General features: G+C 35.8%; 1 protein-coding gene across 5 annotated transcripts in view; it reads right to left on the minus strand.

The window, feature by feature from the left end:
• Positions 1-27,148, minus strand: part of kcnab2a (potassium voltage-gated channel subfamily A regulatory beta subunit 2a) — a 118,418-nt gene that overhangs the window by 49,993 nt on the left and 41,277 nt on the right. For 3 of the 5 annotated variants that reach the window (XM_051912828.1, XM_051912829.1, XM_051912827.1), the window contains exon 3: positions 26,067-26,108. The exons of the other annotated variants lie outside the window; for them this stretch is intronic. In XM_051912828.1, coding sequence (XP_051768788.1) covers positions 26,067-26,108 — 42 coding nt within the window. The remainder of the gene's footprint in view (positions 1-26,066; positions 26,109-27,148) is intronic. 5 annotated transcript variants of the gene reach the window in all.

The raw sequence follows: 27,148 nt of genomic DNA on the forward strand, positions 1-27,148 counted from the left end.
GATAACCGATAACCGCTCTCATGTGACGCTCCATGAACGCAGAACACATCACTGTTCTTAAGCGGCTGTTTATTCAGAAATCCGTTATTGCGTTATAAAAACGAGAGGCAGGCAGTGGAATGAGAAAAAAGTGCAAAGTTATTAAACGCAAGTTGAGCTTTTTTTTTTTTTTTTTTAGAATGCCTTTTCATGGGTGAGACGCTGCAAAAGACACGAGACACGAGTGCAACATGTCTGCCAAACATAAAAACAATAGTACAAATAGCGCAATGGAATGCAAACAACTGTAAACCTGTTTGATATTTCATGTTTACATGATGGTGACAGGCTGAAAGCTGCTGTTGTTTTCTGTTTTTACAACGCATTTGCTGTTAATAATAGCCTATTACTGATGTTATTTATTGCTATTACTTTTTGGCTAAGAAATATTTAGCATTTTCTTATTTTATATTATTTCTGAGTAGGATGTGTTTAAGATAAGTTTGTACAACATTTGTCTTCATATTTCAGGCATATTTCTGCAAAGATATTTAACAAATTGTTTTACATTTACACCATGTTGATCACTTCATGTGTGGTGCACTTGGAATGGAACTTTTTTTTTTAACCAGATTGTTAATAAAGAGAATGTTACTTAAATCATATTGTAGTTAAGTTAAGGTGACTAGTTAAACAGTTAAAAAAAAATATAAAATAAATCGAAATCGTGAATCGGTCAATCGTTCTGAAAAATCTAGATTTTATTTTTTTGCCATATCGCCCAGCCCTAATTATATATATATATATATATATATATAGTAGTTCTGACTCTAGATTTTGATTTTGGAAAGGGTGAATGTACCATCCAGTCCAACTGCCAATCAGTCCTTTCTATATTAGCCCTTCTTGGACCAATCAGTATCTGAAGATGAGCAGGCACAATATATGTGCTGCTTCCATGGAAGGAATTAAAACAGCAACCAATAATGACATTGAAGTTTTTTTTATCGTCACTGATGGCTAAACAGTCTCCTGTGGAACGCAGAATGGCAGAAAACAAATTGCTTTCTGATTAGGGCTGAGCCAAAACAGCTGAGCAAAAAAGAAATTTGAAGAAAAATCACAAAGCCCATTAAAAATGTGCATGTTGAAATCAAGGATCTATGTGTCATTTTGTCGAACCTGGCAGTAACTGGATGTTTTGGTGTGACACTGGAATACAGCATCAGGGAATACTTCAATATCCAACAAACACTTGATTCTCCGGAGAAACCTGGAGATGGAGGCTTGCCAGTTGTTGGCAAGCAATACCACATATCAAAACACACTAACGAACACACACGCTGACTCTTGTGAACTGAAAACGCCATTATGCAAATCATGCTAATCATGCTTAACTAACAGCTGCTACACGCACAGCTGTGCTACAAACTCCTGTGATGAGAGAAAAAGCAAAAGCAGCTTATCTGTGCTGAGAAAGACCAGGGCTCAAAAATAAGGATAGCAACCAGTATGTTTCAGAGCTTCAGCCCAGTTAACAGAACAGCATCACAGAAGCAGATCATATGCCTTAAAAACATATGCAGATCATGTAAACCTAAACATTTGGATTTCTGTTATTGAACATTGTTGCTATGAATTCTGCTGATGTCAATATGTCACAAAGGAACGTTATCAAGCTGCTAAAAGGTAAAAGCTTTATCTACATTTCAAGAATGACTTGTGGTAGTCTTCTGAGTTAGAACGAGTTAAAAACTATAAAGTAATATTTTATAATTTTTCCAGAAAAGGTGAATTTACAGATTAGTTAAATTATAACTGTATAATCTGCAGATATTTCTAAAAAAACTAATTGTATACATTAATATTTATAATCCTGTATGTATGTATGTATGTATGTATATACAGGTGCTGGTCATATAATTAGAATATCATCAAAAAGTTGATTTATTTCACTAATTCCATTCAAAAAGTGAAACTTGTATATTATATTCATTCATTACACACAGACTGATATATTTCAAATGTTTATTTCTTTTTATTTTGATGATTATAACTGACAACTAAGGAAAATCCCAAATTCAGTATCTCAGAAAATTAGAATATTACTTAAGACCAATACAAAGAAAGGATTTTTAGAAATCCTGGCCAACTGAAAAGTATGAACATGAAAAGTATGAGCATGTACAGCACTCAATACTTAGTTGGGGCTCCTTTTGCCTGAATTACTGCAGCAATGTGGCGTGGCATGGAGTCGATCAGTCTGTGGCACTGCTCAGGTGTTATAAGAGCCCAGGTTGCTCTGATAGTGGCCTTCAGCTCTTGTGCATTGTTGGGTCTGGCATATCGCATCTTCCTCTTCACAATACCCCATATATTTTCTATGGGGTTAAGGTCAGGCGAGTTTGCTGGCCAATTAAGAACAGGGATACCATGGTCCTTAAACCAGGTACTGGTAGCTTTGGCACTGTGTGCAGGTGCCAAGTCCTGTTGGAAAATGAAATCTGCATCTCCATAAAGTTGGTCAGCAGCAGGATGCATGAAGTGCTCTAAAACTTCCTGGTATACGGCTGCGTTGACCTTGGACCTCAGAAAACACAGTGGACCAACACCAGCAGATGACATGGCACCCCAAACCATCAATGACTGTGGAAACTTTACACTGGACCTCAAGCAACGTGGATTGTGTGCCTCTCCTCTCTTCCTCCAGACTCTGGGACCCTGATTTCCAAAGGAAATGCAAAATTTACTTTCTTCAGAGATCATAACTTTGGACCACTCAGCAGCAGTCCAGTCCTTTTTCGCTTTAGCCCAGGTGAGACACTTCTGACGCTGTCTGTTGTTCAAGAGTGGCTTGACACAAGGAATGCGACAGCTGAAACCCATGTCTTGCATACGTCTGTGCGTAGTGGTTCTTGAAGCACTGACTCCAGCTGCAGTCCACTCTTTGTGAATCTCCCCCACATTTTTGAATGGGTTTTGTTTCACAATCCTCTCCAGGGTGCGGTTATCCCTATTGCTTGTACACTTTTTTCTACCACATCTTTTCCTTCCCTTCGCCTCTCTATTAATGTGCTTGGACACAGAGCTCTTTGAACAGCCAGCCTCTTTTGCAATAACCTTTTGTGTCTTGCCCTTCTTGTGCAAGCTGTCAATGGTCGTCTTTTGGACAACTGTCAAGTCAGCAGTCTTCCCCATGATTGTGTAGCCTACAGAACTAGACTGAGAGACCATTTAAAGGCCTTTGCAGGTGTTTTGAGTTAATTAGCTGATTAGAGTGTGGCACCAGGTGTCTTCAATATTGAACCTTTTCACAATATTTTAATTTTCTGAGATACTGAATTTGGGATTTTCCTTAGTTGTCAGTTATAATCATCAAAATTAAAAGAAATAAACATTTGAAATATATCAGTGTGTAATGAATGAATATAATATACAAGTTTCACTTTTTGAATGGAATTAGTGAAATAAATCAACTTTTTGATGATATTCTAATTATATGACCAGCACCTGTATATATATATATATATATATACACACACACAGGTGCTGGTCATATAGATATATATATATATAAAAAAAAGGGGTGGAACGGTTCGCTGTATAAAAAAAAAAAAAAAAAAAAAAAAAAATATCGCACCGTTTGATTTTCCACCCACGGTCCGGCACGTGCTTTCACCGTGGTTCATTCCAAATCTGACGACGCATCTATAATATGGTTTGTTGAAACCAACGTGCAAAACAGACAGACAGATTTGGCTAATGTATGTTTCAGTCAATGGATATGCATTCTAGTTTCCCAATACGTTACAACAGCGATGACCAAAAGAACATGGACAAAACAGTCACTCGTTGTAAACAAATGTTCAATGACGTGCCGAAAGCTCTATGATCAGTCATCACCCGGGTGTTGATAGCGAGCGCAGGTGAGACCTGAACATCTCACGTTGCTATCTGTGTTTAAACTAAACTCATTTAAACCTTGACAATTTAAACATTCATCCGTAAGACGGAAAAGAGAACTGGTGCGCGCTGTGAGGAGATTTGTGTGTACTCATCCAAAACGCGTACATGGAGAGCCGTGTCACAGCGCGCAAATACTCTCGCACAAATTCTCTTTCAAGTCTTGCACCTCAACGGACAAATTCACACAAAAATTATGTCAACATGCCCATCTTAGCGAGCATCCTAACAAACATAGTGAGTTATGTCTTAGGAGAAAAACGAGACAGACAATGCATGTGAATCAGTATCAGTGTACTGGATATTTGAATTATGTCTTAAAGGGACAGCAGTCTAATATTCCTGCTCTCTGTTTTAATGTTAATCGATCGACTAAGCATGAAGAAATCATTCTTGACTGAATAGCTTTTGTAGCTTCAATAATGTTTCATCTTTATTTAACAATTCAAATAAGTTTAAATGCAGTGTTATTTTATATTTGATTACTTTATTCAATTTCTGTACCTGAAAGATGTTAGATACCTGAAAAACTGGTAAAGCATTGTTTATTTTATTTATATCTTAGCTCTCATCTATTTATTTGTGCCGTTTCTTGTAGTTAGATTATTTGTTTTTATTTTCTTTATCTTTATTTGACAATTGTCCTATTTTTTACTGAACATAGCAAACTAAACGTGATAAAAACCGAACCATGAGAAATCTGAACCGCCCCTCCCCTAATATTTATATATATATATATATATATATATATATATATATATATATATATATATATATTATTGTAAAAACAAAGTAAAAATCTTTTTTGTTGAGTCCTGGAGAAACGAAAAGAGACATTAAATGAAATACATTTTATATGCATTAAGTTTACAGATAAACAGACCACTGGATTGGGGGCAGGGAATATTACATGGTTGGAAGACCGTTAAGCTGTGGACTAAGCTACAAAATAAAAAGATTACATATAGAGCCTTTTACTTTTCAACCACATGAATATCTAATTCCTAGTGGAGTTTGTTTCATGCAAACGCTGCTTAACAGAGGTTCATCACTTAAATTGTCTTTAAACTGGACGTTTTCTTCAACGGCTTCTTGTGCTGGACTCCCTAATCAAACAGTGATATAACAGCAACGCTGAAAAACGTTTGACATAAATATAGCTGTCCACTGACTTCTTGGGCGCATGAAATAAAAGGCACTGATGCTAAAGATCAGAATGTTTTTTCCTCAACTAAATGCTTTTTGTATTACACACCCCACCTCCCTTCACAAACTCACGTCAGTAGGGACAGACTGCAGCTCAAGTCAGACCTGGACACAGTAACATGACAACTGTCACTTCAGATTCACTTCCATGTCTCTGCTTCACCCAGGAAAACACCTGATTCCTGAACATATGCATCTGCTACTGTCATGAGCTCAGATAACCCTATACATCAATCAAAGCTTTCTAAAAAAATAACCAGGTGTTTTCATAGACAAGGAAATCAATAGGCAGGTATACACTAAGTTGATGACAGTGACATTTACACAACATACAATGGATTTACACTACTACTATTTTTGCAGCATGTACTGTGCACAGTATACATGCATATTTTCTGTATGCAAAGAATACCTGGATGACCTACTATTTTGTCATATTCAAGTAATCAATGAATACTGTATTCCATAATGCAGTGCATCAAATCAATGAAGAAACAAAGCAATATTAACTGTGATTTTTAACATCTTTTGCGTAAAGGGTTAGTTCACCCAAAAATTAAAATTCTGTCATTAATTACTGACCCTCATGTCGCTCCACACCCATAAGACCTTCGTTCATCTTCAGAACACAAATTAAGATATTTTTGATAAAATCCGATGGCTCAGTGAGGCCTGCATTGCCAGCAAGATAATTAACACTTTCAAATGCCCAGAAAGGTACTAAAGACATATTTAAAACAGTTCATGTGACTACACTGGTTCAATCTCAATGTTATGAAGCAACGAGAATACTTTTTGTGTGCAAAAAAAAAAAAAAAAAAAAAATTATGACTTTATTCAACAATATCTAGTGACGGGCGATTTCAAAACACTGCTTCATGAAGCTTCGAAGCTTTACGAATCTTTTGTTTTGAATCAGTGGTTCGGAGCGTGTATCATACTGCCAAAGTCACGTGATTTCAGTAAGCAGCTTCGTTACGCCATAAGTGTTTCGAGACGTTTCGAAACTTCAATGGTTCAAGTGACTTTGGCAGTCGGATACACGCTCCGAACCACTGATTCAAAACAAAAGATTCGCCCATCACTAGATTTTGTCATAAAGTTGTTATTTTGTTTTTTTGGCGCACAAAAAGTATTTGTCGCTTCATAACATTAAGGTTGAACCACTGTAGTCACATGAACTGTTTTAAATATATTTTTAGTAGCTTTCTGAGCATTGAAAGTGTTAATTATCTTGCTGGCAATGGAGGCCTCACTGAGCCATCGGATTTTATCAAAAATATCTTAATTTGTGTTCTGAAGATGAATGAATGATTTACGGGTGTGGAACGACATGAGAGTGAGTAATTAATGACATAATTTTAATTTTTGGGTGAACTAACCCTTTAACTCAAAAAGCAACTATTTTCATACATTTTATAATGATAACCCTGCTAGGAATACAAGCATATTACTACTAGGTTACACAGTTTACTGCCTACTTTTGTTTTAAAATAGTATGCAAAATACCATCCAATTGCAACAATAAACTTCTGAAATTGCACTATGTTACAATGTTATCAGATGTTGCAGTGAGTGGCATTCAGATTCCTAGTATAGATAACAAAAAGTCTTTCCTGGTTACAGAAAAGCACTCCTTCCTCTTCTCTCTTTGCTCTCTTGCTCCCTTCACTTTAGTAAGATTGCAAACTCCATCTCAGCAGCTTCTTGCTTTAATGAAGAGCTCAACTCCAGCTTATCCTAAAAATCTCCTATGCTTCCTCAAACACTGTGCTGACAACACAATATCCTGCATGAAAGAGACCGTTAAGGTTATTATTGCATGGTGAAAATCACATCCTAAGAAGCTCATATTCAGAGTGATCAAGACGATACAACTCCCAACCCACACGGTGAAGACAGGATTAACGGGGATATTTACAACCTCACATAAGAAACTACAGCGACAAGCATTAACAACCACAAATTAAGTGCCATTTTCACAGGTGGCCCATAATGGCTCGCTGACAGACCTGATCCATCATTATTAAACCCACTGACATTGTTAGACCGACATGTCCAGGAAGTATATGATGATTGAAAGATGGCAATGTGGGGCTGCCTCACCTGCGCAACACTATTTATGTTCCTCTGGAGAGGCAAGGCTTCACTATTTTGCTGGAAGGCTTCACTTAATCACACAAAAACACACTCTATCACCTGACAGGCGGAGTCTGACAGCAGCCAGCAGAATCCTGCCCACATAACTGGACTGCGAAAACTTCCTGAAAATCACACACACATATAAAGAGGTCTCATTTTTATTATTTTTAAATTGAGAATTGAGCGCTTTGCGAATCAATTGTTTTTGTGTCTTGTAACAAGGCACAGAGGGATCACCACAGCGAGCAATGCTGCGAAGAGACAATCAGTGCTCAATCTCAAAATCCACTAAAGCACGCATGAGGAAAATGAGAGATCAGAGGTATAGTTAGGCTGAATTCCCTCTGGGTTTGTTAGGGAACGCTTAGCCACTTAAACAGCGTTACATCATCGGGCTCGTTTTGTTCAGTACAATAGTTTCTATCTCAATATCTGAAAACATTAAATCTCAGGAATGGAAATCACTACTAGCGTTACTATCACCCATACACAAGGTTAAGGATCTGAAGAAAACCTTAACTACGTGTTAAAAGGATAGTTTACACAAAAATAATACAGTTTGAAGAATGTTTTTGTTCATTGTATGGACATAAATATATTTTTCAAAATATATTTTGTGCTCCACAGAATAGAGAAAGGAATGACAGAATTTGTATTTTTCGGTGAACTATTCCTTTAGGGTGCATTTACACGACAACGATGTACTAAAAACAGAAACGTTTTATCTTTGTTTTAAAAACCCTGTAATTACAAACTAAAAAACTCATGTAAATTCATTGATAATAAAAACTGTAAACAATGAAGATCATTCAGTTATTGGGGTTATGAAATTGACTTCATTATTTATAATAAATAATAAATACTTTAATTATTTTAATATATTGCACTCTCAGTTTATGTAAATGAAAATGTCAGTGGTGGTTGTTCATTTTCATTTTTTTTTTTTACAGAAAATAGAAAGACCTAGATTAACTGAGCAACATGAACATAATTAAATGAGAAAAATGGGATATATAAACCTTTGGCAAATAAATGTACTGGGGCGATTGCATAATTAGTCCCGAAGAAAGACTTTTGAGGACATAATATGACCATCGAAGTTCCAGGTTGCTCCAGGTTTCCCTAAAAGTACAAACCTACTGTAAGTTAGTTTGGATAAGAAGGCATCTGCTAAATGAAGAATACTGTAATGTAAATCACATAAATGATAAGAATATGAGCAATGTATCAGTCTCTCCGGACTCCGATGTGCTCTTCAGTGGAACTCAAAACCTGCCTACTGATGTTTCCCTCGATAAGCAAGATGTCAGGTTCATAACAGTGATGAAAGATCTGGGGGAAGCCCTCTTACATAATGATGCCATATTCATGTGGACCAAGAAAGTGATTTGAAGAGCCCTGACGCAGACTGCCATCCTCACATTAATGGTTGTGTAGAAGCTGCGTTATTTCTCTCAGTAAGAACTTCTGCTGCTGATCTAATGGTGTCTTGAGAGGCAGAAAAACAAAAAGGAAGTAAACTGTTTTAAGAAATATCTTTTCTGGCCACTCTATCATTTATATAGTCAATTAATATTATAATTTTAAATAATTGTTATCTATTTGAATATATTTTAAAATTAGGGATGCATGATATATCGCCATCAGCTGATATATAGTCATTTTTAATGTTATGGTTATAGGCCCGATAAGAAAATTAGGTCAATATATTAAACCGAATAAATAAGTTAATTAACATGGTAGTAAAGTGCTTCAGTTTACCAGTGATCATCTTTAGCTTCAGCGCACGCAGCTCAAACAGAAATGCACAACATTAATAACTATGATTGACTATCATATACATAGCATTACAATGAGAACAGTATTGTAATTAAACATTGAATTCTTTGGGTTTAGTTGCTGTGTTTCTGCATGTTGTTTCGGGAAGAGCGCATCCACAACAGGAGTTACACATTCTGGCGTAACTTAGTTCAAGTTCACTTGTGCATTTGCGTAATTTTGTCCAGATATAACTTGTAATATTATGTTTATGTTGCATAAATATCTGATTAAATCTCAAATAGGATGCAGTTAATTAACCCACAAAGCGCTTCAGTTTACCAGAGTGCATTCAGCTTCAGCACACACAGCTCAAACAGCAATGCTGTTATTTGAAACATTAATATTAATTACATTTTTTTTTCAAAAACATCATTGCATTATTAATAATAACCTGCAGCTTTATTTTTCTTGTATTATTTTCATCAATAATATAGTTTAAAGGATTAGTTCACTTTTAAATGAAAATTAGTCCAAGCTTTACTCACCCTCAAGCCATCCTAGGTGTATATGACTTTCTTCTTTCTGATGAACACAATCGAAGATATTTTAATAAATATCCTGACACATCCAAGCTTTATAATGGCAGTGAACGGGATCAACAAGTATGAAGCTGAAGAAAGTGTCTCCATCCACATCCATCCATCATAAACATACTCCACACGGCTCCGGGGGGTTAATAAAGGCCTTCTGAAGCGAAACGATGCATTTGTGTAAAAAAAAAATCCATATTTAACAAGTTATGAAGTAAAATATCTAGCTTCTGTCAGACTGCCTTCCGTATTCAAGTTACGAAGTGTAAACTGCGTCATGTCAGTTACACTTTTTCCATAAGTTGAATAGGGAAGGCATAGGACGAAGCATAAGTGTTTTGAACTGCAAGAGTTTTACACTTTCGTTGTACATATAATACGGAAGGTGGTCTGGCAGAAGCTAGATATTTTACTTCATAACATGTTAAATGGATTTTTTTTTTTTTTTTTTTTTACACAAATGCATCGTTTCGTTTCAGAAGGCCTTTATTAACCCCCCCGGAGCCGTGTGGAGTTTGTTTATGATGGATGGATGTGGATGGAAGCACTTTCCTCAGCTCATACTTGTTAATCCTCGATAACTGCCATTATAAAGCTCGGATGCGTCAGGATATTTATTAATACTTCTCCGACTGTGTTCATCAGAAAGAAGAAAGTCATATACCTAGGATGGCTTGAGGGTGAGGAAAGCTTGGGCTAATTTTCATTTGAAAGTGAACAAATCCTTCAATCAAAATCATTTCATTATTGTCTGTGCAGAAGCTATTCCATTTTATTGGCCATAGAAGTATAAAATTTATTTTAAGGAATCTTACACTGGTTCAAACAAGGTTGCTGTATTGTATATGTTTGATTTATGTTGAAGTGCTTGGGACATGGTTTTTAATGGTGAGCCTTTTGTTTTTGTAATCAGGCTTATAAAAAAAATATATCAACATTTAGATTTAGATTTATCAGTTATCGGTTACAGGCTTCCGAATCGGTTCCAAAGAATTATTGGTATCGGCCAAAATTTTAATTTCGGTGCAGCCCAATTTAAAATGCAATTTATTCCTGTAATGCAAAGCTGAATTTTCAGCTTCATTACTCCAGTCTTCAGTGTCACATGATCCTTCAGAAATTTATGATCAATGTTGAAAATGGTTTCCACAAAAATATTAAGCAGCAGGATACTTTAATGATTGAAAAATGGTCTTTAATGTCAATTTTGATCACTAATGCATCCTTGCTGAATAAAAGCATTAACTTCTTAAAAAAAAAAAAAAAAAAAAAAATCTTACTGACCCCAAACTTTTGAATGGTAGTATACTATCATACTTGCAAATAGTGATTTAACCATGTATATGCCAATAGTCAAACATACACAAACATCTTTCGTGATAAACCATTATAGTGCAGGATGGGAATTCAGTGTAACACAATCTCTCATTTATATTTCATGAAGAGAGGCACCACAAAATAGAAGCCCTGGCAACTATTGCGCTTAACATTGAAATCTAAAGAAAACTGAGAAAACAGCCCTTAACTACTGAAAACAGTAAATTTTGCTCCTTAAGCAATGTTTAGAGGAAAAAACAAACAAATGGAGCCATTTACACTGAGAGAAGAAAGCTACACTAATGAGGTACGCAGAATAAGGCACAATGCAGAACTCATCAATTCCAGTTAGATTATCTAGCTCGGATAATACAGATTCATTAATTTCTCAGTAAGACTAAAAACAGCTTGTGTGCATAATGATCAATAAAACTACTAACAACCATCACAACAGCAAACACAGCATTTCTGACTAATATCCACACAACAACTGCAGAACAGCACAATTATATAAACCTACACACATGTGGTCCTCACACAACTGTTCCCAAACCTGATTTTGAGTCAAGTTGTCAATCCTGTACACACACCACCACCTGCCGGCTGACAAGCGAAATGCACAACACATCACAAACACTATATTGAATTGATAGCATTTCACACAGTTGATAAACTACATGCTGTTCCAGTAAGCCATAAACATCCCTGGAATTACAGGACTACTTTAAAGAGTATGTCATGGATTGATTTACTTCATTTCTCAAAACAATATGTCAATATTCAATTGTTTTTTTTTTTTTTTTTTATTCTATTCATCACACTGAGAAATTTGACCTGCTCTCCTTCACAGACGTCACACTAGCATCAAATGACATTCATCAACGTCCTGAACTGATGGATAGGAGAAAGCTGATCTTTGTCTAAGAGAGTGTGACATCATGTCTTCACATAACTGGATCTCCACCTAGTGTTCAAATCTGGTAATAACAATCCAGTGCTACAGTGCTGTCAAATCAAGGCTCACTTAATTTGTAAATGATTTCAGAAGGTCATTACTTGGGTTATAATGGAAGAGTGAATGGCTGGGAAACCATTAAGCACTCACCACAAGATTGTATCTGGCTATGTCCAGTTATTCACCACAGTCAGTGTGTAACTGAAACTCAGAAAATACCGATATGCGCATAGGAATGGTGTTACGTTGCACAAATTGGATGTTGCAATGCTGAAATTTCAATTAGATATTCATTTTGTGAAGGAAACAGCAGCACCTGTGAGACAGCAAAAGAACAGCGTTTAGGCAAGCGTAGGTTTTGGCTAAGCTACGTAAATTAAATGTCCCATGATACTCTCTTTCAAGGGTGACTATAAATGGTTAAACAGATGCAACAAAGAAAAGACCAATTACAATTCAGCATGCAATTATTACAATAGCATTATTGCAATTCTAGTAATGCAACATTCTAGTAATGCAAGTGAAAATTGCTCATCTAAGCTTAAAAAAAAAAAAAAAAAAAAAAAAAAAAATCAAGATAATGTAAATTTTTAAATGAAGATTTAAAAGAATAAGTAGTATGAGGAAATTCAAAATCGCTCTTGCAAGTACTGTAAACATACGATGAATGTCTGAGAAGGAAATTGGAGTTTGAAATGCAACAGCTGATGGTTGGTGGTTTTTAGCAGGTGTAAGGAAATCGCTTTTGTGGGTCAAACGTAATTCTACTGAGTGCTGTGCTGACGGATACATGTCAAGGAGAGGAGAGTGTGCTCGACATATCACCTTAAACAGTCAAGTTATACACCTTCAATTCCAACACCACGACGTGTAGGACACAATAAAGATAAAATATGATAAATTAGGATACAATTAATCACTTTTAATTGACAAAATGAAGTAGAAAGAGTGGATTTCAACATGCATATTACAGGTATGTGATCAGCTAAATACAAAAAAAGAAGGAAAACCTTATATTATGATATGAGTAATTTTATTTCACAATAACTATATCTATCACAGTATAGTTATTATTGCTTTAAATAAGGTTTTTATGATGTTTTCAATATCACAAAAAACTACTAGCTTAAGTATTAAAAACTCTCAAGCTTACAAAAGACAAGTTAACAGTGATAAGAAACTAATTACAAGCACATAGGAAAACAAACTACAGTAGCACAAAGAGAAATGAAATGGAACCATCTGAAAAACTTCAAGCACTAGAAATAAGAAATAGGCCTACAACATAAATTGCATTAAATAAATGTATAAAAAAAACAACAAAAAAAAACACTGCATAGTCTTCACTGTGTAAATTAAACACATTTATTCTTAATAAAGTTACAAAAGTGATTCAGTCAAGAGCAGTGAGACATTTTCTCTCTTTTGTTGTTTGATTAACATTAATGACAGATGGCAGCAGGTTTATTAGGCTGCTGTCACTTTAATAATATACTCGTGTGTTTTCTTTCTCAACTGTTTACGTTTACTGAAGATATAAATGGCTGTGTTTACGAGGATACTTGCAGACAGGCATTTTGTGTAGCTTGTTTATTCAAGGCCATGTCCACACTAATACGTTTTTGCCTCTTTTTCTCTCTAAGTCATATCACATTCTCACAACCATGCATTGTCAAAAGTCATAAAAAAGTTGGGCAACTAGCAAGTAACACCATTTCAATCATTTTGAAACCTGGCTAACACGCTAAGGATGTCCCGCAGATGGTGCAGCAGCTTGTGCATCGCCGTCAGAAGCAATCCGTGCGTGCAATTAATGTATTAAAAAAACTTAACATTTTGCAATTTATTATACTTAAATATAAGATGGCTGAAATTCAGCCTTTTGTTTTAAGGCAAGTTAAATAAATAAAGCAGATGCATGGGATGCTAACCCTAACCCATACTGTCAAACTTAAGTGTACTGCAATCAAAGCCCAATCTTGTGCACACTGATAAGAGATCTGCCCGTGTTAACCTAGTAAGTACTAATGTTACACAAGTACCATATTGTCTGGCTTAAGGAGACACACAGTAGGGATGAGAGGCATTCTCTTTCGCAGCTTCAGTGTCTATCTATCCCTCCATCCTTGAATTAGTGATGAGTGTGATTGGAAATGCATGTTTCTGCCTGATCCGGATGCATGTTGTATTGAACAACAAGGAAACATAGATACTCCCCCTCTGTTAGTGACAACGGGGCATCTAATAAAATCATTTAAATCTTTTGAAATCTTTAGAGATTAAAGTGGTTTCAAGAGAAGATTTATGCAAGTGCAAATGCTGACTAAACCTGTCATACAACCACTAGTGTTGGGCGATACTCATAGTCAATTTGTCCTTTCAATCAGTGTGAGATTGCCGATACATTTTTTATAGTGTAGGCATATTTGCTAATCTATTGGATCATTAATTTACTTGTTTATTTACTAATTCATTTAATTATACTTACTTTTATTATCAAATGATGCATGCAAAATGTGAATCATTGTCCATCATTTTGCAAGCAAAGGGAGTTGGTGATGAAGAAAAATGTCATGTCAAAATAATAGAAATATTTCAGTTTTAAACCATGAAGGCAGTGGATATCGTAAAAAGGAATGCGTGAGAGTTATGCTGGTGAAGAAGTCTCAAACCTCAGTCAATTATTCACTACATAAAGTGAAAGTAAAACCTGACCAAGGGCTCAGAGACGACGAGAGATGAATCTCCTTCAACATATGCTGATAATGGAATATAACTGTCTTAAACGTAGTGGGAAAAAAAAAAAAAAAAAAAAAAAAAAAAATCAAAAGAGAAGTATTTAGTGTAAGTTTCAGCCAAAAACATGCTGGCCTTGGAGGTGCAATAAAGATAATTGTGATTTTTATCAATGGCACTAATTTTCATCATGAGTAGGTGCTCTATGATTCATTGTTTTTATTATGATGGAACAATCACCATATGCCTTGTAATGCGAGCCCCGCTCTCAGAACTGACACCAGCTCAGTTGTTAACGGTCGGCTGAGCGAGCATTACAGTAAAGCACAATAGACACGCTGACCGAATGCTGTCCCTGATACACAACACCAGACAGCTAAACACCAGCACATGACAACACTATCCATTGCATAACAACTCAACATATCATGCCAAAAGCACTTTTTCACTTCAAACAGGTCTGTTTTTGCCTGACGCATGCATGCATACCGCAGCATCATTTGTCAATGATTCTGCATGAGTAAAAACTCAAAACACTGAAGTTTTTCTGCAACAGGGAGCTGACACAGATCCATACAAATTTCCTAACCCAGAGCAAGGATGCTAAGAATCCATCAATCCCATAATACAGAAGACAATCTTGCCACATGCTGAGATGCTCCTCTCTCTGGGAACTTTTTCCTCCACCTTGCCTCAGAGATTGATATGCCCTTCCCTCATTGTTGGGCAAATATGCCAGCGACCTAGTTGATGAAAATAAACCCTGGCTGCTCGCATGGAGATGAGCAAATGGACCACAGTCACCAAAGTCACAGTGCTGCAGAGTTCTGCATTGGACATAATGTTGAAAGTTTCAATTTGGACGTTGAAGTATTAGGCAGTATGGCCAAAATCTACACAGTAACTATAAACAAAATCTACAGGTAACTATCGACCTTATTTTTCAGGTAAGAGAGGGCGCTGCCATTTGTAAATTTAATGTGTCTGGCTTCCGGTGTCATTCACTTCACATGTACAAAACAGCTTATTATGCAGCTTGATATTGCAAACTGGTATTTCTTACCATATTATTTTAATGCATTGTCTTAATTATAAATACGCTGGTTTGTAGTGCAAACAGTTACACAGTTTATTGCACTTTGATATTCTTCTTGTTATTTCCCTATAGCAGCTAATAAATCGGAAGTCTCGCAATTCACTTCCACGGTGAAAATAAAGGTAGATATAATTTTAGAAATTCAAAAACCTTTATTAGAAACAAAAAAGGAATACATTAAAAATATGTTTCCGAGCCATTTTGAAGTCATAAAATCGTAAATATACCTGTGACCACACATACATTAATAAATTAGATGGAAAAAAAACTCTGCAACTAACTGAAATAAAATAAGTTTGTTGAAGTACTAGAATTACTAAAACTAAAATAAGTTCAACTAAAATAAGCTAAATAGAAATATTCTGTTTTATATGTAAAACCCCACAACAGTAATGCATTACAAATATTTTCCAAGCCATTTTAAGTCTGTTGGAAGCTTGTGAATATACCTGTGACCACACATATATACTGCACCAAGTTACAATGTTGCTGGGCAACCATAAACAGCCTACAGTTTACCATGTTTACACTGGACACAAGCGGCACAACTTCCTGAAACTAAATCGCTCCCATCAAGTGCCTGTGGACGCTTTTTGGTTGTCATTCCTCCCAACTCTTGAATCTCTTGTTAACACGAGGTACAAAGCTTTTGACAAGTTTACATTTAAGCAAAAGATTTAAAATTAAAGCGTGCCAACAAAGCGAACCAGAAATATAGCCCAATACTTACTTAGATATGAAACTAAGCTGTCCAAATGACCACAAAACCAAAGTCTAATGGACGCAACCGCTTACATTGCTTCTTTCTTACCTGTACTTCATGCCCGTCTGGTATGATACACATTCCTCCAGTGCCAGGCCATTCATCTTGAGGAAGTCTTCCATGTTCTTGATCTGGGCAGCGACCCTTTGCTCCCTGAGCCGCTGGAGTTCGGCCTGGTCCGTCTGCCTCGGTGGCTGGTTCAGACCTTGGTCCGAGTGGTAGCGGCTAATGCCGCTCCGTATACTCTCGCTGTAGGACATGGACAGCATCTTGCCTCCGCTGCTGCAACTGCTGCTCTTACGCACGCCGCTCGCCCCCGCCGGTTTGGGGATCTGCAGGTTTTCGGAGGGGAGAGTGGATTTCCGGCGACCAACGGTCCCCCCCGCATACCCGCCCGCAAACATGATTACACCCCGTCCCCCACCACCCCGCTCTCACACACTTTTCACGGACGCTCTCGCACCTGTCTGATTCTGGCTCGAGTTATACACACTCATGCACACACACGCACCAAGCACAAGCAGGCTTGGGAAACTGGGACCAGGACTGAGCTGAGAGCTGGGTTGAGGCATCTCCTTAAATAGCACAGGTGAGGAGGGAACAAAACAGGTCTGTGCTATCAGTGGCAGAGAACTCTGGCCATGCGTCTTGTAATCAGAGACGGTCCCGCCTCTTTCCTGACCGATACAATGGCACAGGAGCAAGACTCAGGTGGGTTCAGGCAGGTGCTACGAGCCTCAGGTAAGAAGAAACACCAGAGGGCATACAAAACACACACACTAGGCACATGCAAGAAACCCGTCAGTGTAGACTGCACATGCAATGTACAGACATGCATTGCAGGTCGTCTAGGAGGGAAGTGACACCATTCATGTGTATCCAAGGAAAAAGTGCTTCACTTAAAACCTGTTAAATTGCCAGGATTCTGGCATTTCTGTTGTTCTGCATCAGATAAGATCAATCATTCAAAGCAAACAGCTGCAATAAAGAAAAAAATCCTGTTGATCAGTCCAAGTACCAATAAAAAAAAATAATAATAATTTAAAGGGGTTCATAAAAAGGGTTTTGAGCATTTGGTGTTGTCTTTTTCGATTTACACTGGCACATTTACACTGACAGCATTTTGAGGCATTACACGCAACACCAAGTTGCATAAAGTTACGAATTTTACGCAAATTAGTAAGCAGAAATGACCAACAGGAGTAAAGACAGTGAAGCGTATGTGATCCATTAACTAATACAGTGTTGTTATTGTTAACTAAAACTATTAAAAAAATTTTTTTTTGTTTTTTTTTTAATTGAAATAAAGCTGAAATAAAATAAAATATAAATATTAGATGAAAAACTTAAAGGGTTAGTTCACCCAAAAATGAAAATTATGTCATTAATTACTCACCCTCATGTCGTTCCACAACTGTAAGACCTTCGTTCATCTTCAGAACACAAATTAAGATATTTTTGATAAAATCCGATGGCTCAGTGAGGCCTGCAATATTTAGTTTTTTTTTGGCACACAAAATGTATTCTTATCGCTTTATAATATTAAGGTTGAACCACTGTAGTCACATGAACTGTTTTAAATATGTTTTTAGTAGCTTTCTGGGCATTGAAAAAGGAAATGACCTTGCTGGCAATGCAGGCCTCACTGAGCCATCGGATTTTATCAAAAATATCTTAATTTGTGTTCTGAAGATGAAAGAAGGTCTTATGGGTGTGGAACAACATGAGGGCGAGTAATTAATGACAGAATTTTCATTTTTGGGTGAACTAACCTTTTAAACCTTAATGAACTTTAGAAATGTTGTCTAAGCAACTAACTGAAATAAAATAAGCAGGGCTGTCAAAATTAACACTTGCAATAATTTTATTTTTTTCGGTTTAATGTGTTAAAAAATATTTAACGCAATTAACGCAGCATCCGTTTTTTTTCCCCCGTCATCCTTTAGCTAGCGTTACATTAGCATGTACCATTCAGATAGCACGCAGATAGTCTCTTAAATGGACAAAAATACACAAAATGATGCCATAATGCCCGTTTTGTCGAGTATCCTAGTAAGCACAGTCTTAAATTAGTTAAATAAAGTCTTAAATGAACGTAAAGAGTTGTGAGGAAATGGGATGTGTGTCAGATCCAAGTCATATGCAGCAGGTCTTAAAGTGACCTAAAAGCAGCCTAATAAACTTGCTACAATCTGTCATTAAGGTTAATCAAACAACAAAAGCAAAAGAGAAAAATCACTCACTGCTCTTGACTGAATAACTTTTATAGCTTTAATAAGGATTAATCTACATTTAATTTATAATTTATGCAGTGAAGACTGTGAAGTGTTTGATAGCCATTCAATTTCTGTATACTTCCTACATGTTAGATCAAATATTTTAAATATATTGTCTTTATGTTGTTTTTACACTAATTCAATCGCAATTAATCACACCTAACATTAAAGCTTTTAATATATTTTTAAATCACAGAAAAAATGTGTGATTAATTAGTTAATTTTTTTAATCGTTTGGCAGCACTGAAAAAAGTTTAATTAGGTAATAAATTGAATAAAACTACAATAAAAATACATTTACACCAAATAGGAATATAAAAAAAATAAAATAACGAAAATGACAAAATTACTAAAACAAAAATTAAAATGAAAACAAAAAATATAAAAATAAAAGCTAATTTAAAATATTTATAAAAATTATAATAGAAAGAAAAATAACTCTGATACAGATACTGCAGTCAAGTACTAACACCAGATAGCAGTCAAAAGTACAGACACTAGGCAAAACCCAGAGATTTAATTGCTGTCAGTGTGAACAACTTGAGCTGGGATAGGGGAAAGTCATTTAATGCAAAAAAAAAAAATTAAAACACACAAAAACCATAATAACTAAATAAATAATGTTAATGCATTAACACATTACATTTCAAATATAAAACTAATGCATAATGTAATATACAGTATATGTATGAGTCAGACCTCATTTTTGATCCTTTGCAAAACTGCCTGCACAACAAAACTTGCTAACATCTCTTTATAGTACACTGCAAGAGGTTCTTTATCATAAGCCTGTATTGATCCTATGAATCTTGACTGAATGATGTACAGTGCTGCAAAGAACACTTAACTACTGCAGAGTACTGATCCTCCATATACAAAGAGCTTCACTCAAACAAAAAAAACATCCTCTGAGCTAAAAGTCTACATCTAAAAAGTACAGCTATTGCATTTACAACTTGTGGTGCTACAATAACAGGTGTAGCCATTTGAAGCATAATGCAAAAGAATGTAAGGGATGAAAATTAAAGGGGTATACTCATGCAGTCCCTGTTATTATACAGGCCATCTTGCAGAATAACGCCTTAAACAGACTGACACATGCACTGAGGTAGGCAGTCGCACCAGAGACACAATCAGCACAAAAACTTACCCGGGGTCTTGGAGATCGGCTCATGAACAAGGCTTATGATTGTCAATCTGCCCTTATAAACTCAGCTGCCAGCAATCCAGCGATCCACCCAAACTGGGAGTGTCTTACATGCCAGCATCTAAACCAATTAGTGAAGAAGAGAGCATCGCCCTCATCCTCCAACCCCCCATCCCGCCTTCAACTCCAGCCATCTCCCCTCCCGGCTCGACTTCATGAAGAAAATCCATTTATGTCATTCGTGGGGGGGGGGGGCAATTTGTTTCTGCTAACCACAGCAAATAATATCTGGTCTAAATTATTCACAGAAGCTTTTGCACTAAAAGCTTTTGATTGTTGTTCCACATGAGATAATAGATAAAGGCGTTTTAGTGCACTAATAAGGCCTGTGTGAGCTTGTGGATCTTCAGAATAACACAGACACAGCTGTATCAGTGTCTAAACCAAAATCAACACATTTTAGCAAAAATAAATATGCTAACTAAGTATAAATATTAGGGATGCTCTGATCGATCGACATCGGCCGATAATCACATTCTATGACTTAATCGGTAGTCACTAAATTTGGCCGATATCATGAACCGAAACCAATTTGATGATGTCAAACTTCACCGCAGTCACCTGTCATGTTCTAAAGAAATATCACATGGAGGAACATTGGCTGAAAAGAATTAATACAACAAACCTGACTCGCTGCCTCTGTCATCTGCTCTCAGTGTCTGAAGTGGGGCTCAATCTGGCAGCTTCTCCACACACACACACACACACACACACACAGCGACAGGGAAACTGAGCTTGTGTGATTACCTGTGTATGTCCATTTTCAGGTCAAGTCATATATTGATGAAAAAAATCAGTTCATCAGTTGAAAGATAAAAGCGATATCTTTGTCGTAGTATCCTTTCAACGCTGTTCAATGCATTGAATTAATGGCATTGACGTGAAACATCAGCTTCAGTGTTACCCAGGTGACACGCTGCTCGGCGATTGAGCCTTGTAACGTAGCGCTCGAAGTTAAATTAATTTTAACACCTTATTTCATTTATTAATTAATCAGGGTTTTTTAAGCATATTAGTTGAATGAACGGTTTAATGATGACTCGCTCATAGAGACTAGGTGTGTGCACACATAGTCGAATATTCGGTCTGTAATTAATATTGGAAAAATAAAAATACTATTCGAATTAATTTTTTTTTACTACGTTGCTTTGCTGGCCGTAAATGCAGTGAATCCATGATAAATCCTAAGCACTAAAACTCGCAGTTATAACTAAATGCACCGGGTGGAGCTGTGGAGCGTGTTTAACAAGTTTATTTTATTTAATCATCACATGAATGTTGTCATCTACCTCGCGAAGTTTGGGATTACTTAGATGAAAATGATCTTACAAAATGGAATTACTTTTGATCAAATGAATTAATGAAACCGAGTTAACATGATATCACCACCATATTGAGAAAGCACATGAAATCAAAACACCCGTCAAATGAGGAAAGACAGCTGTCCATCACTGCATTCACGACGTCAGTTAAGCGCAGCTGTAACCCAAGTGAGCCGTGAAGATAACTTATCAGATAGCAAAATGATTTTAAGACATGCTTCCTTTAAGTTTCGTCAAGGGAGATATTTACGAACAGAAAACACAAAGTGCTGCTGTTAGAAACTTAGCTTAGCACACCATTATGTATTATCGTTATCTTTGTGTTTCTGCAACGTCTGTCAGGCGCAGCTTGTTTTCTCACCCGAGCATGTGGATATTATTGTTTTTCTCAACATGAACATGTGAATCAATATGAAAACTATAATCATACTGACTCGAGTGTATTATGTACGTTTTGTACGATGACTGGGCTGTCTGCTTTATTAGCGTTTTTCACTTTCGCGCTGCTTTTGTTCTTTATACTTTTTTGCTTGCACATTGTTTAATGCTTTGAACTAAAAGAAAAGCTTAAGATATAACGTAAGCTTGTTGTGTATATTGCCTAATCGTAAGCTTGTTCAGAAATGGTTACAAAATCTTGATGATTTAAAAATTTTTTTTTAAAATAACGTCCTTCTCGTTTAATGTCATTTAAATAAACAAATATTAGAATATTAATTTTTTACGAGCCCAAATATTCGAATACAATATTTTGGAAAAATGCCCATCCCTAATAGAGACAATCCTTTGCCGCTACCTGCTGGCGTAACAATGCAACTGCACTGACTGCAATTATGTTCAGTTTTAAAGTTTTGTAGGCTCTTTAACAAAAGGCCAAAGTATCCTAATATGGATAGTGTTTTGAGTAATCACTGTTTTTAAAGGCCTATTAAAATGTTCATTGTTAAAGGTGCAGTGTGTACATTTTAGCAGCATCTAGCGGTGAGGTTGCGAATTGCAACCAACGGCTCAGTCCACCGCTCACCCCTCCCTTTTGAAGGGAAGAAGCTATGGGGGCCGACACAGGACAAAGATGTCATCGTTTGAGACAGCAGAGAGTAGCCAGTCAAGCAAACACGCTCTGTAGAGCAGTTTGTCCATTTAGGGCTACTGTAGAAACATGGTGGCGCAAAATGGCGACTTCGACATAAGGGGACCCGCGGTGTATGTAGATAGAAATGGCTCATTCTAAGGTAGTAAAAACATAACGATTCACTATGTAAGGGGTTTATACACCACTGAAAACATAGTTATGTATTTTATATTGCATTTCTGTTAATAGATCCTCCTAAATATTACACACTTGATCTTTAAATGAATATTTGTTGTGCTTATATATTTGATTCTCAATTAAAACAATAATTATAACATTACTGTAATATAACAAAGGCAAGATCTGTGGTATTACTTTATCCGAAAAATAAAAAAATTGAACAGTGACAGTCAACAAAGGGCTTAAATATAAATTAAATAAAGCTTGAATGATCGTGATCTGTATTGGCGGATCATGACGACAAGAAATCTGTATTCGGCAGCAAAATTCCTGATCAGAGCATCCCTAATAAATATTCAACATTAAAACATAATAAAAACAACAATGTCCAAATGGCTCTGCAGTGACTCATTTGAATGATGAAATTGGTGTTAAAAATGGTATCAAGATACCAGATCTCTAAAGTATATCAGAGTAGCACAATAACAGACAAAAATGCATTTTTCTACAAAGAAAGACCATCAAACCACAATCATCACAGTTCACACATATGACAGCCTTTAGACACTTTAACTCTGACCCCTAAACATGAAACGATACTTGCACATCCATCTTTAATGGCCTAAATTAAAGTGAAAGAGAAGTTCAATGGCCAATGTTAAAAAATTCATCCTGAAAATCAATGAAACCCCCTTACCGGAAATCTCCGGATTCAATACTCATAAAGAGCTAGAATATATATTGACTCGTTAACTAAATGAGTCTTCCACATTACATGCCGATATATGCCAACGTGCATCTTTTACTAGAAATGCAGTATTGTTTTTGCATTGACTTGGAATCACCTGGACTTTAAAGTGGACTATGTGTTTATGTTTTTCCAGAGAGGTAGTGCTATGCTCAGATTGCAGTGTTTTGTTTTTTAAAGGCTGTATAGAAAGGTTCTATACAATAACATAACATAACATATATTTAATGCAATAATACTAAAAAACTAAATCAACAACACTTAAGTTATTTTGGACATATACTAATGTAATTTTAACATTTCAAGATGTATAAATGAACATCAACCAACAATGAAGTATATTTAGAAATAAACATTAACCTAGATTAATAAATACTGTTAAGAATTGCTCATTCTTAGTTTAAGCTACCTCATATGTAATATACGCTCAAATTGGTATTTTTCAGACCCCAGGAACACTGCATCAGAGTCACTGCATTATTCCAGTGTGTGCTGCAATGAGGGGTGTGCCATTTAAAAGGGAGGACTGCAGTAAATCCCACAGAGCAAACTCAGTTACAGCGAGTTAACTTATTGAATCTGCTAAAACACATTGCAATCTCAGTTCTCAGAGAAGAACTAGTCACAATATTATCCTAATACAGCACAGCATATGTTAATTGTGTAGGAGTGCTATACACATTCAAAAGAGCAAAAGAAACAAAACATAAGAACAACACAACACATTTACAACCTACAACTAAAACCTACAAAAAAGAAACCCTTAACACACTACAATAATGAGTGAAGTGAGGTAATCTTTCTTTCCCATCACTCTATCTGTGTGCTAGAGTGAAACATGGGGATCGATTCCTGTCAAGCGGATCTGGGTGATGCGACGTTAAAAGACTTTGAGCTTAAAAGGACAAAAATGTGCAAGGCTGTGAAATCAAAATTCAATAGAGTGCTCATTAGCCTCAAAGCTACAGAGTCAGGGGTTTTAAGAACCCATCAGCACAACAACTCCTTTTTTTATCCCATAAAAATATGATCCCTCACTAAAACACGAAGAAAAGTGTACTGCAGACGAGGTTAAAAAGGGATGTGTTCAATCTGATCGCTAAAAGCAGCTGCTGCATAAAACAGTTGCTTTCAGGTGAGCTTGTGCCATCAGCAGGGAGGATGTTGCATATGCAACTTCAAAAAAAATCTATTCCATTATCGTGTTTGTACAGCTTGTTCAGACGTCATCATAGAGGCTTGACAGTTTTTTTTTTTTGTTTTTTTGTTTTTTTTACACCTCCCTATATGAAAGTTTTGCAATAGTTTGCTTTTCTAGCATGCAAACTAATTTAGTGGATTAGTGTGAAAATATCAATTATACAATTCAAATAGGTACAAGGAATTTTGGCTCAGAGCTCAACAAAGATGGTCCAGTGGTAGTGTCAGTGTTTTGGGTCATTTCTTATATGTCATCATGTAACTAGGGATGCAACAATTTTGGCCGATACGGATAATTGTTTCAATATTTGAAAGTATAATGTAAACATTTGGTATTCTGTGTTGTACTGAACATGGGTGTACATTCTACTGATTTTATAGTAATTTTTTCTTGCTAGTTAACATTAGGTTTTGCCTAATTGTGATAATTATTTGGAAGAATGAATTAAAATTGGTTGAGAAAATAAATAAATAAATAAGCAAATTGACGTGTTATGGTTCCAGGAAAATAAAGTTTAGGTGCATGAATTAATAGCTATAAATGGAAAGCTGAATGGTTTCTGAATAATTTGTTATTATTGCAAATTAAAAACCTGATTGTTTGCTTCAACCAGTTCTTTTTTTGCAAAAAAAAAAAAAAAAAAAAAAAAAAATTAAAAAATGTTTTTTCAGGAACATGCATTTTTAGCAAAATATTTTTTTAAAATATGTCAGCAATGAATATTGATAAAGTAGATTTTTTTAAGGTGTTGCCAGTGAAATTTTCACCAGAACATAGATTCTTATACCTATTAGAATTGATCTACCAAATAACACTACCTGTAACGTGCACAGAATAAATGACCACACTCCACAAGTGTTGGGAAAGCCAAGGTTTAAATAGAAAACACACACACACACACACACACACACACACACACACACAGGCATGAATATCTAACCAAGAGTGAATTTGGGATGAAATACAATTCCTCATATGAGATTACTGAACATTCACTGCTTCTCTGGGCTCGTGTTTGTCATGCTTTGAGTTTCCAAAGTGTTCCACAGCCAAGGAAACCCGAACTCCATGACTTACCTGCAACACTGTTTTAATTCTACATGGAGTGAAATTAAATCTAAGAGCTTTGTGTTAGGGACTGTGTTATTCTGACACACACCACTGTACTGTATAGACTGGTATACAACACCAACACATGCACAGATTACAAGTGAGATAAGGTGTTCCCACTGAATGTAAACTATCCCTTTTTACAAGTTATACAACAATATTAAGCACCAGTTAGTCTCAATTCATCTCATTGTAATTCTACAATACATGTCGCATTTATTATTTATCCGCTGTTAACCATTACAAGCAAATAACACTGTAATCACGTGTACTATAAATATAACTCCCTTGCGCTTTCAGAAGTATAATGACATAATCACACTGGTATCAGAAGCAGCTAAACTAAGAATGAACCCATGACTTGAAAGTGCTTTCCAAAACAAATGAAAACGAATGCAGTATCAGATGGCCATGGCTAATTAATCAGCAAACAAAGAGGTACCTGTAAAACTGCAGCTGCCGTTTTGGGCTCCCATATCTCGCACTGAGGGCAGCATGAAAGAGAGAGAGAGAGAGAGAGAGATAGACAAGACCGAAAGGAAAGCTTAGTCTTGCAGGCAAAAGGGGAAAGAACAGTGAGAGGCCATTAAACAAACACATGCACGTGCACGTATACACAAGTGCAGTATCAGCTTTAGCAGTGACCTGTGAACATGAGCTCAGAGAAATGGATTCAACACTGACGACTAAGTGAATAAAGAAAGAAATAATAGTGAAATTTGAAGAACAGATGATAAAATGAATGGCCAGAAATCAAAATAAGAACACCACAACATTAAAAAAAAAAAATGCTATTTTTGTTATTTAGCAAAAACCTGACATTTAAAAGATTAATCCAAAAACCATTAATGATTTTCCCCTCAATTTAAGACAAAGAAATTAGGACTTATTAGTCTAATATGAGTGTAATATGAGAGTTAAAGTAGATTTTTATCCATTAATGAGTATGTTGGCATACAGATGGCCTTAAAGCTAACATGGCAACACTTTACTTAAAGCCTTTATGTATAATGCATTATAAAGGTATTCATAATATACTTTATAATGCATTATATCTTTTCATAAATAATTGTATGTATAATTGTACATGTGAAATTGGCTGTTTGTCCTGTTTTAATGCATTATACTTTCTAAAGGTGTATTATAATGTATTATAAGTGTGGTTAAAATTATTCATGAGACCATACAATGGTGCATTACATGGTGCATTACATGGCATAATTAATGCATTAAAAATACTTTTATAATGCATTATACATAAAGTGTTACCGCTAACACATATATACTAAAATCCTATTTCTTCTTCTGAACTGTCACATATAACATGTTCGCTAATCATATAGATGTGCTTTTATGCCTTGCAAACGTAAACATTGTTTGTAAATATACAACACATTCTGCTGATTTAACATTAGGTTTTGTCAAAATTCTAAGAATTATTGAGAAGAATGGATTAATATTAGTTAATAGCTGTAATGGAAAGCTGAATGATTATTCAAAATTAAAAACTGCTTTAATTTTCTT

Source organism: Ctenopharyngodon idella, chromosome 11 (assembly GCF_019924925.1).
Source record: "Ctenopharyngodon idella isolate HZGC_01 chromosome 11, HZGC01, whole genome shotgun sequence".
Classification (NCBI taxonomy): Eukaryota; Metazoa; Chordata; class Actinopteri; order Cypriniformes; family Xenocyprididae; genus Ctenopharyngodon; species Ctenopharyngodon idella.